General features: G+C 46.0%; 1 protein-coding gene across 1 annotated transcript in view; it reads right to left on the bottom strand.

Moving 5' to 3' along the window:
- Positions 1-8,465, bottom strand: part of EGFL6 (EGF like domain multiple 6) — an 84,590-nt gene extending 76,125 nt beyond the window's left edge. Inside the window, exon 1 of the mRNA XM_004710018.2 lies at positions 8,392-8,465. Coding sequence (XP_004710075.1) covers positions 8,392-8,465 — 74 coding nt within the window. The remainder of the gene's footprint in view (positions 1-8,391) is intronic.
- Positions 8,466-22,421: the final 13,956 nt, after the last annotated feature.

Consider the following 22,421-nt stretch of genomic DNA (forward strand, 5'->3'; position numbering starts at 1 on the left):
CTTTTCACAACGGTGTCCATGTATGCTTCACCACATTAATGAATATATTTTCAGCAAAGATAAGTACACAGGTTCAAATATCAGCTATTGACTATACATTCATGGATATAATCCCATTCTCCTTAACTTGTGTGTTTTTCCATGCATCTACTAGATCACTGTTATTGCAGGATTGTGTATATTTACATATAACACTATTTACCTCTTTGCCTTTAACTCTTGCACATTTTTGATATTCCCATGCCTAAATAATTTTTTGAGGACCTGCCCCTTATTGTATATTATCTTCCCCATTGCCCACATTTACACGAGTCTGTCGTCCTGAGACTCAGTATTTTAATCGTAATTCTGTATAATGCACGCATTAATTACAACCATATTGGCTTTCAAACATGCAGTGCCTACAATGCTCTGAGATCAAGTCCAAGCTCTTTAGCTCTTCAGACAGTCTTGGCTACAGTTTGCCTTTCTTGCCTCTTAGCAGCCATGGGGTTCACGAGCCCTGAGGCTGGCTGATATAGTTAAAGTGTATTGTGTCAACCTGGCCAATAAACACACGTGGGGTTAATTGAAGGGCGGAGAGATAAATGGCTTGGTGAGCCTTGCCTTTCTAGTTCTTGAGTCTTTTTGCTTTGTGATGGTCTGACCAGGGTGCAGCTGCCTTAGCCAGTTCCTTCCTTCAGCTTGCAAGACTCACTTCCTGTGATACATCCCAGAGGAGAAGCCACATGGACCTGCCCTGATGCAGCCCTGTGTGCTGGAGCAGCTGTGTGGAGAACCCTGCCAGCATTGAGATGCTTACACGTTTACTGATTCGGCTTTCCTCCTACAGTTGGCATCATAGTGTGTGTTTTGTGAGACGGAGGAGGGCTTTGTGGATTGGTGTTGGACATATGGGTTAATGTAGGACTTGTGGGCTTGGGCAGCACTGGGTTGGGATGTTTTCTTGATGTGCACTTAATCATTTTATAAAACTCTCTTTTACACATGAGTTTCTGTGGATTTGCTCCTCTAAAGTATCCAGACTATCACACTGGCCAATTCATACATTCTCCATGTGTCTTGTGCCAATGCCTTGTCTCCGGGTATTGCTTTGCAAGCATGTGTCCCTCTATTCATTTGTGTATTCCTATGCAATGCTTACTATGCATTAAATACAGAGCTCCTTACCTTCTCCTCCCAGTTTTACACATGACAACTCTCATTCACTCCACACAAACCAAACCAAACTCACTGCAATCGAGTTGATTACAATTCATGGTGACCCTGTAAGACAAGAGTAGAACTGCCCCTGTGGTTTTCCAAGACTGTAACTGTTTATGGGAGTAGAAAGACTCATCTTTCTCCCACAGAGCAGTTGGTGGTTTTGAACTGCTGACCTTGCAGTTTGACCACTCCCTTGAGTTTTCTCTGACTGAATCAATGTCTGTGTTATCCGTATTCTATGGTATGTTACATATGTTGATATGTGCTTTGAATGTTTAGGTAGATAACGATATAAGCACACATATTTGTTACATGCAAATATCACTTACCCCTCTATGTCTCCTGCCCTTAATCATACATTTAGTCATTAAATTTTTAGTAAACACCTACTATGTGCCAGACATTGGACAGAGCTGGAGTTGTCATTCCTGCCTACCCCCCACCCAAGAAACATTTGCTTTCCTCATAAATTGTGTAGTGGTGATGGCAAATAGATACACCTCTCCAACAATCAAGAAAAAGTTTGGGCATGTCAACTGTTCAATATATGTTTGGTGGATTGATCTGAATTAATTTTTACTCCTTTTAGAATTAAAATTTTTTTCCTAGCTGAGGTCTTCAGATTGAAGACAGATTCGTTATTGAAACATGCACTGGGACCTGGCAATTCAAGCAATGAGACTGGAAGCATCATTGGTTCCTGTCCACAATATTTTAAGAAAAGTGATTTCATTTTCTGTGGGAGTCACCATGCCCTTTCAATCTGCCACTTTCTCACTGCATGATTCTGGGGGGGGGGATATCACTTAATCTTCTATTCTTTTTGTATTAGAGTTTAGATTCCAGGCACAGTACTTGATTTGCAGAAGGCTGAGTTTATAGTCAGAATCTTAACTCTATTTTGAGTCTTGACATAAATCTCCCTCCATTTAAGTTCTTTCTGACCATTAACCTGCAATGTACAAAGCTTTGGTCTGCGACAGGGTGCGTATAAACATAGATTACAACACCTCTAGCCTAGGAAGGAGCCCAAGTGGGGCAGCAGGTTTCATATGAGCTACTAACCAAAAGGTCAGCAGTTTGAATCTGGAGCAGGGAAGCAATGAGGCTTTGTGCTTCCATAAAGATGTGTAGTCTCAGAAACACAAAGGGACCATTCTACTCTACCTTTTAGGGCAGCGGTTCTCAACCTTCCTCATGCCGTGCTCTTTCATACAGTTCCTCATGTGGTGGTGACCCTCAACCATCACATGATTTTCATTGCTACTTCATAACTGTCATTTTGCTATTGTGATGAATCATCATGTAAATATCTGATAAGCAGGATATATCTTCATTGTTACAAATTGAACATAATTAAAGCATAGTGATGAATCACAAAAAATATGTATTTCTATATTGTGAAATCTTTATTTATAATGACAAATCACTGAAATGTTGTCTTGAAGCATGGTGTAGCATGGGTAATAGTCTTAATATAACAACAGTCAACTACATTGCTACATTTTGCAACAGTATGGGTAAAAAAGCCAAGGTCAGTGCGAAGGTTGAGATAGCTTCTTTCCCACCAGATCAGCATATCTGCATGTGGTTGGATGCACCTGGAGATGGATAGAGGCACGGTGTCTCAGTTGCTAAGACCATCAGAAATATGTATTTTCCAATGGTCTTCAGTGACCCCTGTGAAAGGGTTGTTCGACCCCTACAGGGGTCATGACCCAAAGGCTGAGAACCGCTGCTTTAGGGTCACAATGAGTCCGCATTGACTTGATGGCAGTGGGCTCGTTTGGTTTTTGTTTATGCAGCCCAGAGAGGGCCTTGTCTTACCCACAGGGAACCGGCATGGGCAGGACCTTATGGTCCTACCTCTATCAGGGAGCCAGGCAGTCAGGGGCCACCAGATCCAATCCTACAAACTTTTCCAAGCTGCCATTGTGTGCACACCCTATAGATTTCCTATAATTAGCCCTATGGCTATAAATTCTTTGGGCCCCATTATGGCCTCCCTCTTCTGGATGATTTGTCTTTGTCCTCTTTAAGAGTCAATAAATGAATCCCTATAAAATATATTGAATTTGGAGTCTTTTTCCCCTGTAATATTTTGAATCCCAGTTTAATCATCTGTAAAAGTCGCGATATAATCTGAATTCCATGTATGGTGTACATGGCAAGCAGCCTCCAAATCTCTCTTTCCTCCTTCTTTCTGAGCCTTCCAACTTCTGTTACCTAACCACATTTCCCAGTATACATTTTAGTGACATGAGACCATGTAACTAATTCCTGGCCAATGAGATGTAGGCATAAGTGTCACGTGCAACTTTCAGGAAGTTGCTAAGGAGGGAAGAGAGATGGACTTCTCATTGCTTTCAGGCCTTAGAACTGATTCATTCTGGTTTGACCCCTTGAGAAGAAGTGGCCTTTTGACTCCAGATAGACTGAATCAGAAGCTACATTGTCATAACATCCTCAGGTGAAATAGGTGACATTGGCCCGAGTTCCTGTACACCCCCTGGGGGCCCAGGCCAAGTGCCTTAGAACACCGGGACATTGAAGCCTGGATATTCAAAGTGCACAACACACTCCAAGGGTCATACCAGCAGGATCTGATGTGGAAAGTCTACTAGGTGAACTAGACTCTGCCTCAAACATATCAGTAACCTGAGGACTTAAGATTGAAATTACATGATGTGTGAAGAAGCAGAAGACAGCTGTACCGAATATATTGAACTGTCAGTAGATGGACCAGTATGTATCTACTACTTCAATGCCCTACTTGCTGTATAAAGATATGTATTATTCTGGCACACCTGAGATTGACATTGTCAATGAACGTTATTGTAAGTTTTGCCTGACAACCAATTCCCATTGTTTGTATACATGGTGTCTAGCCATGTAATGATCTATTCTGTACAAGTAAATAATTCAGGTATTATGATATATAATTATCCCACACTTGTTCAATCCCCCTCTCTCAATAATGTTTTAAAAATTAGTACCATGGACTAATCAATGACACTATTAATAGAGGGTCCTCATGCTCCAGGGAGATGACTGATAAGATTCTCTACCATAAATGAGCAAGAATGTTTCTCAGGAGCCAGAGGAAGATAAAAAAACATAGATCCTGAAATGGATTTGGGGCTCACACTTAATCCTAGCTCCAAATCTAAGAACAATTAGTTCTTACATGATGACCTTGCTCAATACTCACCTTCATGAAGGAAACACAGAAAATATGGGTGCTATAGCAAAGTGTGGTGAAGAAATTAGATGGTGCCCGGCTATCAGATAAAATAGTGTCTGAGGTCTTAAAGGCTTGTTTCCAAAGAAGCAGCCATCCAAGTAAGACATCAACTAATTTCACATGGAAGAAACACACCAACATCCGTGACCTAAGGATTGTAAATTATATAATCAAAATCCGAAGGAGGGAATAGTATCAGAGCTTGATTTGTGAGATTTTGGTTTGCAGAAGGCTGTGGATGACAGAAGAAGCCCAAAATACATTTGCACGATTCCCCTCTAACCATAATTGAAGAAGGAGAATAAACTGGTGACCAGACACAGTGTATTGGGGAGATGACTATAGGAGATCAAAATGATAAACCTGACTTGAATGGTTAAAACCTTGTCACTTGATCTCCCCTCTGATACACTTTGGGCTTAATCTGGTTTTTAGAATTTTCTATGTGTCCTCCCCCCAACCTCGTATTGGGTTTTATCTGTTCTATTTTGTCATTGTTGGTAACCTTCTTGAATCTCTGCTATGTGTTTTTCTATATTTTTTCGGTATAAGGAACCCAGGATGGATGAACAGCTCGAGCAGTGGTTCTCAACCTGTGGGTTGCAATCCCTTTCACAGGGGTCGCCCAATTCATAACAGTAGCAGAATGACAGTGATGAAGTAGCAACAAAAATAATTTTATGGTTGGGGGTGACCACCACATGAGGAACTGTATTAAAGGGTCGCGGCATTAGGAAGGTTGAGAACCACTGAATTCTAGAGAGAACAACTAGAATAAGAGTTCCTGAGCAGTATGTTAGGGGAGGGGGTGGCTAAGGGAGAGTTGACATCAAGGAAGGAAGACGATGTTTTGAACCTGATTTTGATAGCAATGATAGAATGCTACTTGATGTGATTTAGCTATGGAATAGGATGCTGCTTGGATTAGCTCCTATATGTTTTGGAAAGAAAAAGGACCATCAGGTGATTCTTCTAGGAACCCATAATACATAGGAACTTGTGAAAATGTAGATTCAGGTTCTGTCTATTTGGGTCAAAGTCCTTGGTAGCTCAATGGTTAAGTGCTAGGCTGCTAATAGAAAAGTTGGCAGTTCAAAGTCCTCAGTTGCTTCATGAGAGAAAAGGCCTGGTGCACTGCTTCCATGAGACAGTTCCACTCTGTCCTACAGGGTCCCTAGCAGGTGGAATTGACTCGAGGACATGCAGCAAGACTTATTTTAGATTGCTGGAAGGGAAGGATTTTCGTTTCCTAATGCCGGCCCCCCCGCCCATTGACTCTCTTTGGTGAATAGCCAAGGGCTTAACCCTCTGAGCCACTGAGGGCTCTAGTACCTACATGAGACATCACCTCTTTTATTATAAATGGTAAAACCCCAGGAAATGACCTCAGGAAATACCCTGCTCAGCAGTGCATACCTTCTCTATAAATGTGCTGAGGGTGGTGGCTTGGAGTCTGGAGCTGATGACACAGTTGCTGGGCAGTTTCCGAAGGGAAGACCCCTTGCCAGTTGGGAGCAGGTTGGGGCAGATAAGCAATCAGCTCAGGAACCTGAGACCCTCACCAAGAAGCCCTGAGTTCATGTCTTGAAAACTACAGAGGCAGAATCTTGACCCGGATCCTCTAGTCCAATATTCTGTGGTTGATTTAGAGGCTTTTTCTGACTTTTCTTTTCTTTTCTTTTTTTTTTTGGCATTTCATTGAAAGTGGAGCTCCTGGAGGTCTGTTTGCTGACGGCTGAAGAAGGATTAATCCCATCTCCAAATAGCAATTTGGTCTGTCTTCAGCGGACTTGCTAACAAACGAGAACAGTCAGTGTTCAAGGAAACCGTGCTTAGGAGCGAGCAGCATCTGCTCATGTTTTTATCATGAAAAGGAAATTGAAATTTGTGACCATACAGTCTAAGAACCTGGTTTGAGGTTTGTGTTGTTTGAACTGCAGAATCCCTTAATACCTTGGCTGACTCTGATGAAAGATATTTTCCTGTTAAGTCAAACAGAGAGTGCAGCTCCCCTTCAGGAGGCCCTCATCCTGCTCTGCCCCAGAATCCCTTTAGCAGAGTGGTTCTCAGCTGGGGGTGATATTGCCCACCCTGCCAAATCCCCAAGGAACGCTTGGCAATGTCCATAGATAGTTTGGGTTGTCACAACTTGGGGGGTGGGTGCTACTGGCATCTCAGAAGTAGAGACCAGGAAGCGTGCTCAACATCCTCTAGTGCACGGGGCAGCCCCCATCCCAACAAGGAAGCTCCAGCCCAGGGTCAGATTCCTCATGAGCAAGGTAAGCACAAGATGACTTGTCCTTACTTACTGATCAGTAGTGAATGATTTCACATGTTTTCACCACATCAAAGTCTTTGCTGTGGCTGGCATCTCTCTCTCTCTCTCTCTCTCTCTCTCTCTCTCTCTCTCTCTCTCCTACAGCAACTTCCTATAGAATCAAAACCCCCTTTCAAATTTACAATCCCTGACCGGGGCAAAAGAGCCCTGGTGGCAGAGTGGTTATCAGATGCGCTGCTTCCTGAAAGTTCAGCAGTTTGAACCCATTAGCCACTCGGTGGGAGAAAAGTGAGGCTTTCTACTCCCCAATTAAGAGTGAAAGCCTTAGAAACCCACATGGAGTCATTCTACCCTGTCCTATTGTTTCACTCATAATAGCAGTGATTCTGGGTTTTTGTTTGTTTCTTTGTTTGACAGGGCTAGCAAGGTAAGCACGGACTGATTTGTGCTTACCTTCCTGACTGAGTACTCTGCCCTTGTCAGCTCTAAAGATTAACAATGCCAGGTGGTAAAACACTCACAGTCGACCTCGGAACAACACACAGGACATAGCAGCCACAGCTGTAGGAAGCCTTCTCTGGTGGGCGTTTCACCAGCAGCCCCCTACTGTATTGGTTCAGAACAAGAACACTGCTCTGCTCTAGACTGCTTGCGTTTGGATCCAGGTTGGTTCCAGCACTTACTGGCTGTGCCTCGCCCCCCTCCCCCATAGTCCCTTCCACTTAGCGTTGTTAGGAGTTCAAGATGGGTTAATATCCCAAAGTGTTTAGTGCCAACCCCCAGAGCACTATATAAGTGGGTGCTTATTAAGTCAGCTGCTTTGCAAAATCAACACTTAATGGCCATCAAGTCCCTGCGGACGCATCATGACCCTCCCTATAGGACAAGGTAACCACCCCCGGGGTTTTCCCAGACTGTACATCTTAAGAGGATTAGAAAGCCTCATCTTTCTTCAGAAGAGCAACTGGTGGTGGTTGCAAACTGCTGGCCATTCCGCTGGCAGCCCGCTTGTCACCACTATGCCACCAGGGCTCCTTCTTTGAAACTAAGTTTCTGGAGAAGTCCTTTTCAGGGCTTCGAAAAGTTGATGGCTAGCAAGGAAACGGCTTGGCATTCCAATCCAAATGGAATTGCTGCTAAGGAGAAGCTCCAGGCGCTTTCTTGGGACCTGCGCTCTCCTCCTCAGCCCTCCGCAGAGGGGCAGCGAGTGGAGGAGCCTGGCGGCAGGGCAGGGAGGCTCCCTTGGCCGCGGGCAATATCTCCTGGGCCTTTCCTTCCTGCCACAGCACACCAGCAGCGGACCACCAGCTGGAGCCTCCCAGGATGGGGGTTCTCCCAGGTCTCCCCCGCCCACACCACCCCCTACCACACCTGCCCCTGCTGTCCAGGTCTGCAGACCACCAAGATCGCACCACGCACAGGCCTGCGAGCACAGCACCCGGTTTCTCCCAGGTCCCCCGCCGGCCGCTGGCTGCGGCCAGGCACAGCGGAGGCCAAAGGCACAGGGTGCAAAGACCCACTGGAGGGGCGCGGGAGGAGAGCCCCGGTGCGCTGTGAGTTTCGCAGCCTTGCGGAAACCCGGGGCAGCGCGCGCAGGCACACACAAGTACCCGGGCGCAGGGCTGCCTGGAGGAACCCAGACCCCAAAGAAGGGGCCACTTACCTGGCCGCGCTCCCTAGTCCCCCTGCCACCCAGGGGAGCAGCAGCGGCAGCGCGAAGCCCCAGGGCGGCTGCATCTTGGCGAGGGGCCTCCAGCAGTCGCGGTCTCCTGCTCCTCTTCCTGCGCCCCTTTGGGAGGGATCCAGCTGCAGCAGGGCCGCTGCCCGTCGCTCTGCAGTCACTTGGGGCTCCGCTTGTCCCGCAGCCCTGGGTCCGCGCACTGCCGTGGGGCGTGCACGACTCAGGGGAGGCTAGGGCGCTGGAACCAGCGCTGAGCTCCTCGGCTGGAGCGGCGGACCCCAGCCAGCGAGCCAGCGAGCCAGCGAGGGCGGGCGGAGCACCTCTGGCTGGGACCCGCCTCCATCAGGACCCGCGCATCCCCTGCGCCCTCTGTTTCTCAGATTCAGGTCAGCTCTCTCCTGTCAGTTACCAAGGACCGCCAGTGAGTTTAAGTCCCCCAAAGGACTTTGGTGGCACCTGCCCCCAGCACCTAAGAACTTCAGTTGAGAAATCAAGCAGGAGCCAGGGTGCAGGTTCGTGATGAAAGTACCAAGGTGCTTCTTGTGGATGTTTTGAATACCCTGCTGTGCTTTCTTCCACAAAATTCCAGTCGTTGGGTGTCAGAGCAGGACAGTCATCAAGTCCTTGGACAAGGCCTTCATTTGACAACGAATCTCTCATGCTCATTTGCAAATCGTCCTTGATGTGGGAGCAAAGATGACATTGTAGCACAATGACCCAACGGTGCAGGCACTGATGGCCGACGCACAAATGTTATGGAATTCAGAGAATCCATTCTGGATGTGCTGTTTGTTTGGACCATCCCATTATTATGGCGGAATGAATGATTGCTCCCTGTTCACTTTCTCCCCCGAAGACCCCCTTGTGACTTCATGGCAGGCAGAGTGTATGGATAGCCCTGTCTCTTGACTTTGGACTTGGATACGGGGCTTGCCCGTGGCATATGAGCAGAAGTAGGAGACTGCCCGTTTCAAGCCTAGACTTTGGGCACTATCATGGCTTCTATCATAAACATGAAAAAACATATCTTAGCTAGCAGTGGTGGTCCAAGGAGGAGCAGGAAGGACAGATGTAACAGATAGAAGTGGTCGACTTGCAGAATGATAGCTTGAAGTACAGCCACTCAGTTGAGCCTAGTATATGCTCCCGCCCTAAGCTCACTAGCACTGAGTCCATGCCGACTCATAGTGACCCTATGTGGTTTTCTGAGGGTATAACTCTTTATATGGGGATAGGAAGCCCCATCTTTTCCACTGCAGAGTGGCTGGTGAGTTCCAGCTGCTGACCTTGCAGAAGACAGCCCAAGAATTAACCACTATGTGACCAGGGCTCCTGTCTAGCGTAGGAGGAGGCTTCAAAAAGTTTGTGGGAAAATGCCATTGTTCTTTAACTCCGTTTTTCCACAAGCTTCTCAAAGCCTCCTCCTCTATTAGCTAACCCAATGACACATCTGTGAGCTCAGCTCAGATCTGCAGGGCCCAGCCAGGGTAGTTAAGCTTGTGATTGCTTGCTCCTTGGTGACAGCTAGTTGGCACGCCTATAAACTCATGTTAGAAATAATACGATGATGCAGAATATGGAGAAAGAAGAGACTCATCTGAATTATAAGCTTGATTCATGATTATTAACTGGGCATAAATGTTCGTTCTGGCCAATGAAATGCGAGAAGTGAGGATAGGGGAGATTCTTGCTACAGAGTGGTTTCTCCTCTCTCTCCTTTTCAAAAAAATTTGTATGGTGGGGTGGGCAAATGTGGACAGAGAAAATTAATTATTCATTGCTGTCTGCACAATGTACCAGCACCCTTCCCACTTCCTCCTGGTGTTTCCTTTTCTGCTTAATTGTTCTTCCTTGTCCCTTTCTGTCTTCTGAGCAAATGCCACCTTGGGCAAATGCTGCCCTCTGGGTCTCAAATGGTTAGCAGTTATAAGGAGTGTGAGTCTCCCTGGTTCACCTTCCAGGCATGTCTATTGTTTGGTTGAAAGCTGAGCTGTAGGGATGAGTTCAATTCAAGCTTGAAGGAGGTTTAAGCGATGGAACTTGGACGTTCCACCAGTCTCTATCAGACCAGTAATTCTGATCTCTTTTTAAAAATGACTTTTGAGTTTTGTTCCACAATTCCCCCTCACTCCAATCAGGACTTTCTATTGTGATCCCCACCAGCTGCTACTTATTCTTGCTATAGGTCATAATGGATGCCATTACTATGTGAGCCAACTCTTAGTTGGATCTTCTGTTTCACAGTGAGGGCATCTTAATGGAGTCTGGATCCTTGGTCAATAAACAGGTAGGCCATTGAGCTGTTCATAGGTCATCATGGCAAGCATTACTCTAAATTGATGTTATTTTATTGAATACCCACAACTCTATGGGTAAACCAGTCATCACTGAGTCAAATCCATTGCATGACTACAGACATCCTGGGTGGTGCAAACAGTTAACTGAAAGGTTGGAGGAATGAGTCCACCCAGAGATGTCTTAGGGGTCCTGGTGGTGTACTGGTTATGCATTGGGCTGCAATCTGCAAGGTTAGCAGTTCAAAACCATCAGGCAGCTCCTCAAGAGAAAAACAGGGCTTTCTACTCCGGTAATGTTACAGGCTCAGAAACACACAAGGGCAGTTCTACCCTGCCCTATAGGTTGGTTATGAGTCAGCATTGACTGGATGGCAGTGAGTTTGTTTGTTTGTTGAGAGGTGCCTTGGAAGGAAGGCTTACTGATCTTCTTCTAAAAAAAAATCAGCCACTGAAAACCCTGTGGAGCACAGTTATCCTCTGAGATACCTAGGGTCACCCACTCTGTTCCCCTATTTTAAAGGTGTCAGGAAACTAAGGGTCAGAAAGGTTTGATGACTTGTCCAAGGTCACACAGCTAACAAGTGCCTAACTAAGAATTGAAGCCAAGGCTCTTCTCTGCTGAGCTCTGTTGCTGCCACTTACATCTTTTTTCTCATCTTCTAAGGAGCCCTGGTGGCACAGTGGTTAAGAGCCCAACAATGGATGGAAAGACTGGCAGTTTAAACCTACAGGCCACTCCAAGGGAGAAAGAGATGTCAATCTAACGTCTATAAAGATGACAACCTTGGAAACCCTATAGGAAGCTCCACCCTGTGTTGTAGGATCACTATCAGTTGTAACACACTCAACCCAATGTTTTTTTCATATTGAAAACTTCTCCTGACTTGTGGTTTCGGGGTCTGATAAACTCCAAATCAGCAGGCAGAAATGCTGGCTTGTAGAGCTGTAGGAGCTGGAGAATTCCACAAATTGCTTGCTGTTCAGGCAACAGGTTGATAGATTCAAGCACCATGTGTTAGATCAACAGGTCTCAACCTGTGGGTTGTGACCCCTTTGGGGGTTGAACGACCCTTTCACAAGGGTTGCCTAAGAGCCTCAGAAAACACAGATTTCTGATGGTTTTAGGAACCGAGACATTGCTCCTCTATCCGTCTTCAGATGGGTCTGCCCACATGCAGATATGCTGATCTGGTGAGAAAGAAGCTATCACACTGACATTGGCTTTTTTACCCGTACTGTTGCAAAATGTAGCAATGTAGTTGACGGTTGTTATATTAAGACTGTTACGCATGCTACACCATGCTTCAAGACAACATTTCATTGATTTGTCATTAGAAATAAATATTTCACAATATATAATTACATATTTTTGTGATTCATCACTATGATTTAATTAGGTTCAATTTGTAGCAATGAAAATACATCCTGCCTATCAGATATTTACATGATGACTCATCACAGTAGCAAAATGACAGTTATGAAGTAGCAACGAAATTAATGTTATGGTTTGGGGGTCACCACCACACGATGAACTGTATGAAAGGGTCGCAGCATGAGGAAGGTTGAGAACCACTGTGTTCGATGATGATGAATTGGATGCAAGCTTTGCCAAAGCATCCATATATATTGATGTAGGCGACACCCCAAGGAACTCCCCTTAGATCAGAAAATGGAGAATAATTCCACAACACTGAGAGTCATGGCCAAGCCAAGTGGGCACATAACATTAACCATTACAAGTAGCTTCACATGTCAAATGGTTCTCTTGATGACTTCTTCAAGGCGGTTCTCAAAGCCCTTTGAACTCTTTGCATGTAACTTGTTTTACTTATGGAAAATCTTGAAACCAAAAGGAAAGTCTAATGCATGCGCTTTATACCTATGAATATCTTAAAGAAAACGGAATATAAAAATGTTCTTGGTGTGGGGTTTCCCCTAGAAGACTCTGAGGCCAGGCCAGGATTCAAATGAAAGTAGCTTCTGGCTTAAGGACAAATACTTGTCTGTTACTGTTACTCAATTAGCCCACACTTTGAAATGATTGAACCGTTCCTATGCCAACAAGGTGATTTTTCTATGGCAATCACCTTCACTTGCTGCACGTGCCGGTTTTTAATGAGTGAAAAGACTTTGATCCTTTTCTTGCACTAAAATAAAACCCACTGCTGTGGCGTCCATTCTGACTCACAGTGACCCTGCAGGACAGAGTAGAACTGCCCCCAAAGGTTGGCAGGGCTGTCAGTCTTTACGGCAGCTGACTGTCACATCTTCCTTCTGTGGAGTGGCTGGGGGATTTGCACCACTGACCTTTTTGTCAGTGCCACCAGAGCATCTTTTCTACACTAAAGCAAAAAAAACAACAACCAAAAAACCCAACTGCCATGGAGTCCATTCCAGCTCATAGTCATGCTGCATAGGGGTTCTGAGGCTGGACATCTACCTACACAGCCTCATCTTTCTCCCGCAGAGCTGCGAGTGAGGCTGTATGCCAACCTTGAGGTTAGAAGTCCAACCCTGACCCTCCAGCACCACCAGAATGCATTCCTTGCACTGAAATAAGGCAAAATCAGATCCCCATGCATGTGTTCCAACTTACCTACAAATTCAGCTTAAAAACACCCTTAAGCATTAATCTGGAGGCTTCTACCACAGTATTGATTCCTAGGATTTCTGTCTGTACTTCCAGTAGGAGCCCTGCTGGCATCATGGGCTAGTGCTAAGCACAAAGTCAGCCATTTGAACCCACCAGCTGCTCCTGTAAAGATTTACAGATTTGGAAACCCATGGGAGCAGTTCTACCCTGTCCTTTAGTGTTGCTAGGAGTTGGAATCGACTTGATGGCAATGAGATTAGTTGGTTTCGGTGCTGATAGGAAGCAGTCCTGCACTGTAGGCTAGGCTTTAGGCTGGTAACCAAAAGGTTGGCAGTTCAAACCCACCAGACACTTTTGGGGAGAAAGATGAATGTGATAGGTAGGTTTACTGTGCCAACTAGGCCAATGAAAACATGTGGGATTGATTGAAGGGCAGAGAGATAAATGGCTCGGCAAACCTCACCCTTCTTGTCTCTTTCTCTTTGATGATCGGCTCGGTATTGGCTGCCGTACCTTGTTCTGTGCCTCCATTTGCAAGCTACACTACCTGTGGGACACCTAACCTGTGGACTGTGTTGTTGTAATTTGAGGTTCCTTCAAGACCCGTTTTGCCACACTACTGGAATATACATCTCTTGAGCTGGGGACTGTTGGACCCTGTCATCTGGCTGACTGTTGGTGACCTGCCTTGCTGTTTGTTGCCTGTGGCCGGATAGTTTGAATTGCTCTACAGAGGACTACCCGGTGGCCCTCAAGACTTGAAGGACTGCCAGTGTATTAGCTGTCTCACGGAAATGAGTTGCACTGAGCCATTTGTACTGCTCTCTAGATTAATTAACTGTTTATTTCTTATGTTATATCTTTCTATATAAACATATATAAAATCATTAGTGTCCTGGTTTTGTTTCTATAGAGAAGCTTGTCTAACATAATGAATCTGCCTGCTTCTGTGAAGACTTACCGTCTCAGAAACCCTACACAAGGTCACTGTGAGTCAGCATAGACTGGATGGCAGTGGGTTTGGGTTCTCATGATGACAAGGGAGTGGGTGTTACAGTCAAAGGTTTGGAGATGACGCCTTTGAAAGTTTTACTGGTGGAGAGGATTCGGGCAAGATACTTCATGGTTGTTATCTAGGATCCCTTGTGGCATACTTGTGGCATAGTGGGTTACAGCTGTGAATCATAGGCTAGCAGTTCAAACTCATTGGAGAAAGATGAGGCTTTCTGCTCCTGTAAGGATTTTTCACCTCAGAAATCCACAGTGGCAATTCTACTCTGTCCTATAGGGTCACTATGGGTCAGAATGCACTCCATGCTGGTGAGTTTGTTTGTCTGAAAGTGGAATTGAATGGAAATTCTGGACCTGCACCCACACATTTAGACACAAATCACTTCCTTCTCTAAAGAAACCATTAGCCAAAGTGTCCTAAAGAAAACACGATTCATGTATCTAGTAGGGGCTTTCTTGTGGACAAAGTTCCTAAGGGTCACAATGACAGCTTGCAGTCATATTGGTCTAGTACTTTCTAGCTTTATCACTCACTCACTCACAGCCATCATCAAGTCAAGGGTCTGACTACTAGAGACCCTGTTGGGCAGCGCAGAGCTGACTGTGACTGGCAGAGACAGCATCGTTATGGGAGTAGGTAACTTCTTTCTCTCGTGGAGCCCCTGGTGGTTTTCAATGGCTGATCTTGAAGTTAGCAGCCCATCACGCCACCAGGATGAGCATTGGTGTCCGCATTTGATGCAGTTTCTCCTTTTTGTGTTTTCACAGCTGCCTTCTACTCTACGCTTAAAAGAGGTGATGGACATTAAAACTAGAAACTTCTGGGGAAGGTGAAGTACTGCTCCAGCCTCCTACAATTATCTGAGGGGGAGCCTGTGGACAAAGGCACCATCAGGTAGGTGGAGGGACAGAGAAGGGTCTTGGGGATGATAACGTGCTGCCAGGTGAGAAGATGTCAAATACAAATTACCAGGTTTAGGCAGGTGTTTTTAATGACTGCGCTGGAGTGGCTGACTTTGAAGAGGAACCAGCAGCTGCTCTTCAGGGGGCCTCCTCCCTGCTACAAAGGAAAAGCAATCTTTGATCAGAGCCTCATAAAATCGTCCATTCCTTTTACAGGCCTACAGTTTTCCCCCATCTACTTCCGCTTAATCCTCTGCATGGACCAGGTGTGATGGGATATTTTGGTGCTGAATATGTATGCATGGTACGACATATATATGTATATTTACACATGTGTGTTATATCTATACGTGCATATGATACACACATATATAACACATAAACATAGCACACACTTTAAAAAATTAATGAATCATTTTATTGGGGGCTCTTACCGCTCTTATAACAATCCATATATCAATTGTATCAAACACATTTGTACATATATTGTCATCATCATTTCAAAACATTTTCTTTATGCTTGAGCCCTTGGTATCAGCAACTCTTTTTTCCCTCCTTCCCCTCCCCTCTCGTGGACCCATGATAAATTATAAATTATTATTATTTTCGTATTTTTCACCATCCACTGTTTCCCTACACCCACATTTCTGTTGTTCTGTGTGTGTGTGTGTGTGTGTGTGTGTGTGTGTGTGTGTGTGTGATATGTCTATCATTATAGTCGGTTCCCTTGTTCTCCCCCTTCCTCCCTCCCTCCTTTCCCTACCCTCATGGTATCTGCTAGTCCTTGAGATTGGGCCTTTGATGATGTTATCAGTGGCCAAAGAGGTCATACCAGAGTAGGGTGGGTTCCAATCCAACCTGAGCGCGGTCTTTGGGAAGGAGACCAGGTATAGAGGGGGCGCAGCCCTGAGAAGAGGTGTATACAAGCTAAGAAACATCAAGAAATGCCTGGGGTTGCCCAGAAGCAGACAGAACTTGGTTCTGCCGACACTCTGTATTTGGGTTCTTGGTCTCCCAAAGTGAGAGACATTTCTCACCTAATCTGTGGTACAGTTAAGTGCTTTGGCCACAAACGCCGAACCTATGGACAACTCTGAAACCAAAACCCATTTCTAATTCCAACTCACAGCGACATTGTACATTGTTTCTGAAGCTGTAAATCTTACTTTAAAAGAATTAAAGCTATAAATCTTTAAGGGAGCACATAGCCTTCATCTTTCTTGGAGCAGCTAGTGGGTTTGAACCATTAACCTTCTAGTTAGCAGCCCAGGTCTTAGCAGGTAGTGCCACTGGGGCTCCTACTTGCCTTTTGATGTTAGGTAAATTTGCCCTGAGTCTGAAATGACGGAATCACCCCCTGCAAACCCAAACCAAACCCAGAGCCACTGAGACGATTCTAGCTTATAGCAACCGTATTACAACAAAGTAAAACTGCTTCTTTGAATTCCTGAGACTATAAATATTTATGGGAGCACATATATTAGAAAAGCCACTAGTGGGATTGAATTGCCCACCTTGCCCTTAGCAGTCCCAACGGCTAACCCAAAGCATCAGCAGGACCCTCCCTAAGGTGCTAGGGGCGTTAGGATCTTCTTCCCAACACCCCCTCCCCAAGGGCAAGGCTGCTGCCCCCCGGCAGGCGATTGGTCCGAAGGAGTCCAGGAGAAGCGGAATGGACGTCCAGGCAGCGAATGGGCTTAGAGCTGTGCCTGTGCGGTGCAGCCTGACGTGGTGGCACGCGCGCGCCCGCCCGAGTCACGAAGGACCGCGGGTTCCAGCCTCGCGCGTCGGCAACTGCAGGCCGCTCCGAGCCGTTGGCCCTCCCGCGCGTCCGTCCGTCCGTCCGCAGGGGGCCACTTGAACGGGCCCGGAGGCAGGCGGCCGCTCGCTCTTGCCAGCCCCGCGGGATGGATATCGAGCACGTGAAAAGGTGCCTGGCCATTAGCCTGGCCCGGGCGCTGGCGGATGTGGTGGCGCTTCGGCCCCGAGACCCCATCGTGTACCTGGCCCACTGGCTCTTCCGCTACCGGGAAGTCACCCCGGCCCAGGAGCAGGAGGCCGAGCCCCAGGAGACGCCGGCCCGGCGCGGCGGCCAGCGGGCCAGGAAGGCGGCTGGGCCCAAGCCCGAGAGGAGGAGGTCGCGGTACGGCCCCCGCGAGACCCAGACTGCGCTGGAGATGGAGATCTGGGAGCCCGATCGCCAGCCAGGCCCCTCGGCGGTGGATGGAGACCTGCCTTGAGGGACTCCAGGACAGTCAGCGGCTACACCCTGCCCCGACTTCCCCACAGCGCCCCAGCTGCTCCCGGCCGCCCCCTGACACGCACCCCAGGCTCCCCCTGCTTCCAGCGCCACAGAAAGCCTTTCCGATGTTGTCAGAGTAAATAAACTACCAATGAGGACGTAAACAACAGGGGGTTCCCGGTGCTTCTCTCTTGGGGTTGCCATGATGGTTTTTCTCTGTTTGGTCTGTGTGTGTGTGTGTGTGTGTGTGTATGAATGTCTGCCTGTGCACCCGTGGCTACCGCGGAAGGGAGGGGGATGGGGGGAGGATGGAGTGGGGAGAGGAGGGTGGAGGAGGAGGGGTGGTGGGGCGGTGAGCGGGGGCGGAGTTATTGCTGAGGGGCTCCTGCGATTCTGGTGGGAGTGATGCCAAACCTGGTGCAAAATCATCACAACACACCCACCCACAGGGGAACATGAAGCCTATTCTGCATGTGCACAGCGAGACCCCAGGAAAAGCAGATGGCTGGAAGAATCTAGGTACAATGGGCTTCTAGAGGGAAGGAGAAATGAAGATCCACCTTGGGTGAAGGTGCACAGGATGGATTGAGCCCTGCCCTGCCCCACCCCTACACCCTTCTACTGATATCAACCCATAGCAGCTCTCAGAATAGTTTCCACCCTGCAATCAGGGACCTCATTACAGGGGTGTGGGAGTGCAGAGTGAGCTAGATGACACCATCAGAGGTGGTTGTTAGGTGCCAGGAAATGGGTCCTGGTTCATAGCAAACCTATGTACAGCAGAACAAAATTCTGTACCATCCTTACAATTGTTGTGTGAGGATTAATGCAGCCACCGTGGGAAATACTCCTCTGTGAGGGCCCTCTGCTTTTTCCTTGCCCCTCTACCTTATCAAGCATGATGTTCTTTCCCGGGATTCATCCCTCTTGATAACATAACCAAAGCATGTGAGACAAAGTCTTTGCATCTCGTTTCTATGGACCATTTTGGTTGTACTGTCAGAGGGGGTGCTACCGACATGACTGTCTAAAATTATTGTGCATTGTTTTAGTAGACATTTTTTACATATTTTAAAAATCCACTACAGTTAATTATAACAACAAAAACGTGGGGGGGTTTGGTGAGCTCAACTTAACAATGATCAATATACCTACAAAGCGAAAACTCTTGGCTGATTTACTGTTGGAGCTTTCTAGTGTGCTCGGCTCAGAGCTGTCATTATCATCCAAGCACGGTGGTTTAGAATCCTTCATTTTCATTTGCATGTGCTACAAGCAAGTGTACTGTTTTTTTTTTGTTGCTGATGTTTTATCGTCTCGGAGTCTTTCAAATTCTCTGGTCTTTTTGTTTCAATATTGTGATCATTAGTATTTATATCAGATTAGTATCAAGATCACTTCCATTTTTTTTAGACTGAAGCAGTAATTGGAGGGGCGGGGAGGAGAAAAATCAAAACACGTTTTCACTTGATACACAAATCAACTCACTTACTACACAAATCAACTAAACCCAACCCACTGCCCTGGAGTCAATTCTGATGCATAGCGACCTGTAGTATTAAATTTAAAAAAGGACGCTGATGGAGGGTGAGGGGCCGGCCCCCACCGCTAATACTACTATTACTTAACGGGTTCAGTAATGCACAATTGTACAGTTGAGATATATAAGTATTATATTAAAGTCATCGAGAGCATGAGAGATAATACAATAATACAGTCAGGCATGATACATAGCAACACTGCTCACCTCAGCCCAGCTTGGTGGTCCACGTGGAGAGGGGGAAGGGAAGGAGGGAAAGGGAACAAGGGAGAGGGGACTGACCAGGGAGTGAGCAGCAAGGAGCTCAGAGTCAGAGAGAGTCAGAGAGAGAAGTTCCGCTGACTCACACCTATATACCTTTTGGGGGCAAGCCAGCCCACTAATTACAGGCAGAGACATATGTCACAGGGAGGGGTTGCACTATAGGCTACACAGCAATGAGAGGGTGGTCTAGGGGGTGATCTCTGGGTCTCCACAGGAACATTATCAGTAGGGTGCAAACCCCTCCTACAGGAACCAAGCTAATGGCCTTAGGCTCCAGAGAGAGGTAGTCTATTGTCTCCAGCAGCAGGGAGCAGGCCCAGCCCTGCTGTGGGATGAGACAACAGTCTGGCAGCAAGTATCTGACTTCCCCCCACAGCGACCCATGGCTGGACATCTTTACCGAAATAGATGGGCTCATCTTCCTTGCAAGGAATGCTGGTGGGTTTGAACTGTCAATCTTGTGGGTAGCAGTCAAACACTTATTGGACAGTGCCACCAGGGCTTCTGTAGCACACTAACCAAACCAAACCAATTCACTGTCGTCAAGTTGATTCTGATTCACAGCAACCCGATAGGGCAGAGTAGAACTAGCAGTTCAATCCATAGCCCACTATGCCACCAGGGCTCCATATTCACTAACTCACTTGTGCTATTGCATCAATGCTGACACACAGTGACCCTATATGACTGGGTAGAACTGCTTCAGTGGTTTTCTGAGACTGTATCTATAGGAGTAGAAAGCCTCCTCTTTCTCCCATGGAGTAGCTGGTGGGTTCGAACTGCTGACTTTGATGTTAGCAGCCCAATGTGTAACCACTATGCCATAAGCACCTGTTCCAACTTACTTACAAATTCAACATAAGGACACACTTGGAATGGATTTTGTTTATAACCGAGAACTGCCTTACTTTGTTATGGTAGCTGTAGGAAATGAATACACCAGGGGCTTATGCATGCTACTGGTTTGGAAATCACACACTCAGAGTAGTTAGGGTCTAGAGATCACCTGGACCAGTAGATCTCAATTTCGGTGCACATTGGGATCCCCTGGGAAGCTTTGAAACTAACACCAGGACCCCATTCCCAGAGAGTCTAATGTCTGTACTGTAGATTGGACATGGAGACTTTTAAAAATTCCCAAGGTGATTCCAATGGACAGTCAAGGCTGAGAACCATTGGTCTGGATTAATGTACACATTGAATAGATTACACATTAACACTCAAAAGCAGCAGGTTTCCCCAATGCCCAAGGTCATTCACAGGCGAACCAAAGTATTTCCTCTCCAATTTCATAATGTTTCCTCCAACAGCATTCTTACTGGTTATGGACTGAATTGTATGCCCCACTCCCAACATAGGGGTTGGAGTCCTGACCCCTGTGGATGTTTGGGAATAGAATTTTCTTTGTTATGTTAATGATCCACATCAATGTAGGGTGTGTCCTAAGCCAGTCACTGCTGAGTTAAAAGGAGCAGCAGAGATACAGAGACAAGGGCACACAAATGGAGGAAAATAGACACCACACCTCATAAAGAATGCGAAGACACTATACCTTTTGATAGCAGTGCACCATCAGCTTTCTTCACCACATTTGCTTATACACGCTTTTCTCTTCTGCAATCATGTCAGGAAGGTGAGCACCAGAGAATGCCAGTTTAATAGAACAAAGTGTTCTTGCATTGAGGGAGTAGTTGAGTGGAGACCCAATGTCCATCTGCTACCTTAATACTAAACCTATAAATATATGCACAGAGAACAATTTCCCCATCGTCATAAATAAGTATATTTACATATGTACATACGTATATTTAGACCTGTATAAATGCCCTTTACCAAAAAAAAAAAAAAAGCCAAGAAATCAAGGAATACTGAGAGAGACAAGGGCATTCCTCCAAAGCTGTCCCATGTAGCTGGTATCCTGAATTCCAACATCCAAATTCCTAAAGGTTGGTCCTTTAAAGCTCGTGCTACTTCTGTTACAGCAGCTTGAGGTAACAAACACACAACTGAAGACAAACCTGTTGCTGCTGACTCATGCCAGCTCTATATGTAACAGAAGACACACTGCCCGGTCCTGCATCATCTGCATAATTGTTGCATTTGAGCTAATTGCTGCAGCCACTGTGTCAACCTGTCTTACTGAAGGTCTTCCTCCTTTTTGCTGACCCTCAACTTTACTAAGCATGATGTCCTGATAATGTGCTCAAAGTCCTTGAGATAAAGTATCTCCATCTTTGCTTCTAAGGAGCATTATGAGTGTACATATTCCAGGACAGATTTCTTTGTTCTTCTGGCAGTCCCCGGTGCTTTCAATAGTTTTCACCAACACCAAGGCATCAAGTTTTCTGTGGTCTTCCATATTCATTGTCCAGCTTTCAGATGCACATGAAGCAATTGGACATACCATGGCTTGGGTCAGTTACACCTTAGTCATCAAAGTGACATTTTTGCTCTTTCACACTCTGAAGAGGACTTCTGTTGCAGATCTGTTCAATGCAATACATCTTTTGACTTTTTGACTGCTTACATGAGTGCTGATTGTGAATTCAAGTAAAATGGAATCCTTCACAGCTTCACTATTTTCTCTATTTATCATTATATTATTTATTGGTCCTTTGTGAGGATCCCCTAGTGGTGCTATGGGCAAGGTTGGTAGTTCATACCCACCAAGTGCTCCAAGGAAGAAATATGAGGCTATTTGCCCCATAAAGGTTTACAGTCTCAGAAACCCTGTGTAGGGTTGCTATGAGTTGGAAATGACTCGATGGCAGTGAGTTTGGACTTGGCTTAGTGAGGATAAAGAACACAATGTCACGTCTTTTATGCTGATTCTTATATAGTCATTGTAGCCAAGTGACATGCTCTGGAAATGGATGTGTTTTCCCAAGTTGCTTCTTTACACTTTTTGTTCCATGAACATGCTTGTGACTTTTAAAAGTATAATTCCAAAACTCCAAACTCACTGCCACCAAGTTGTAGCCACCCTCTAGGACAGGATCCTGAACTGCCCCTATGCGTTTCTGAGACTATAACTCTTTAAGGGAGTAGAAAGCCTTGTCTTTCTCCCTGACTAGATAGAAAAGTCTCCTGGCCTGTGCAAAAGATCTTATTGCCTGAATGTTAATATCCTTGATTTTTGGTCAAAATCTTTTTTTTTTTTTT

Source organism: Echinops telfairi, unplaced genomic scaffold (assembly GCF_000313985.2).
Source record: "Echinops telfairi isolate 266 unplaced genomic scaffold, ASM31398v2 ScPeMD7_53;HRSCAF=182, whole genome shotgun sequence".
In the NCBI taxonomy this organism is placed as follows: Eukaryota; Metazoa; Chordata; class Mammalia; order Afrosoricida; family Tenrecidae; genus Echinops; species Echinops telfairi.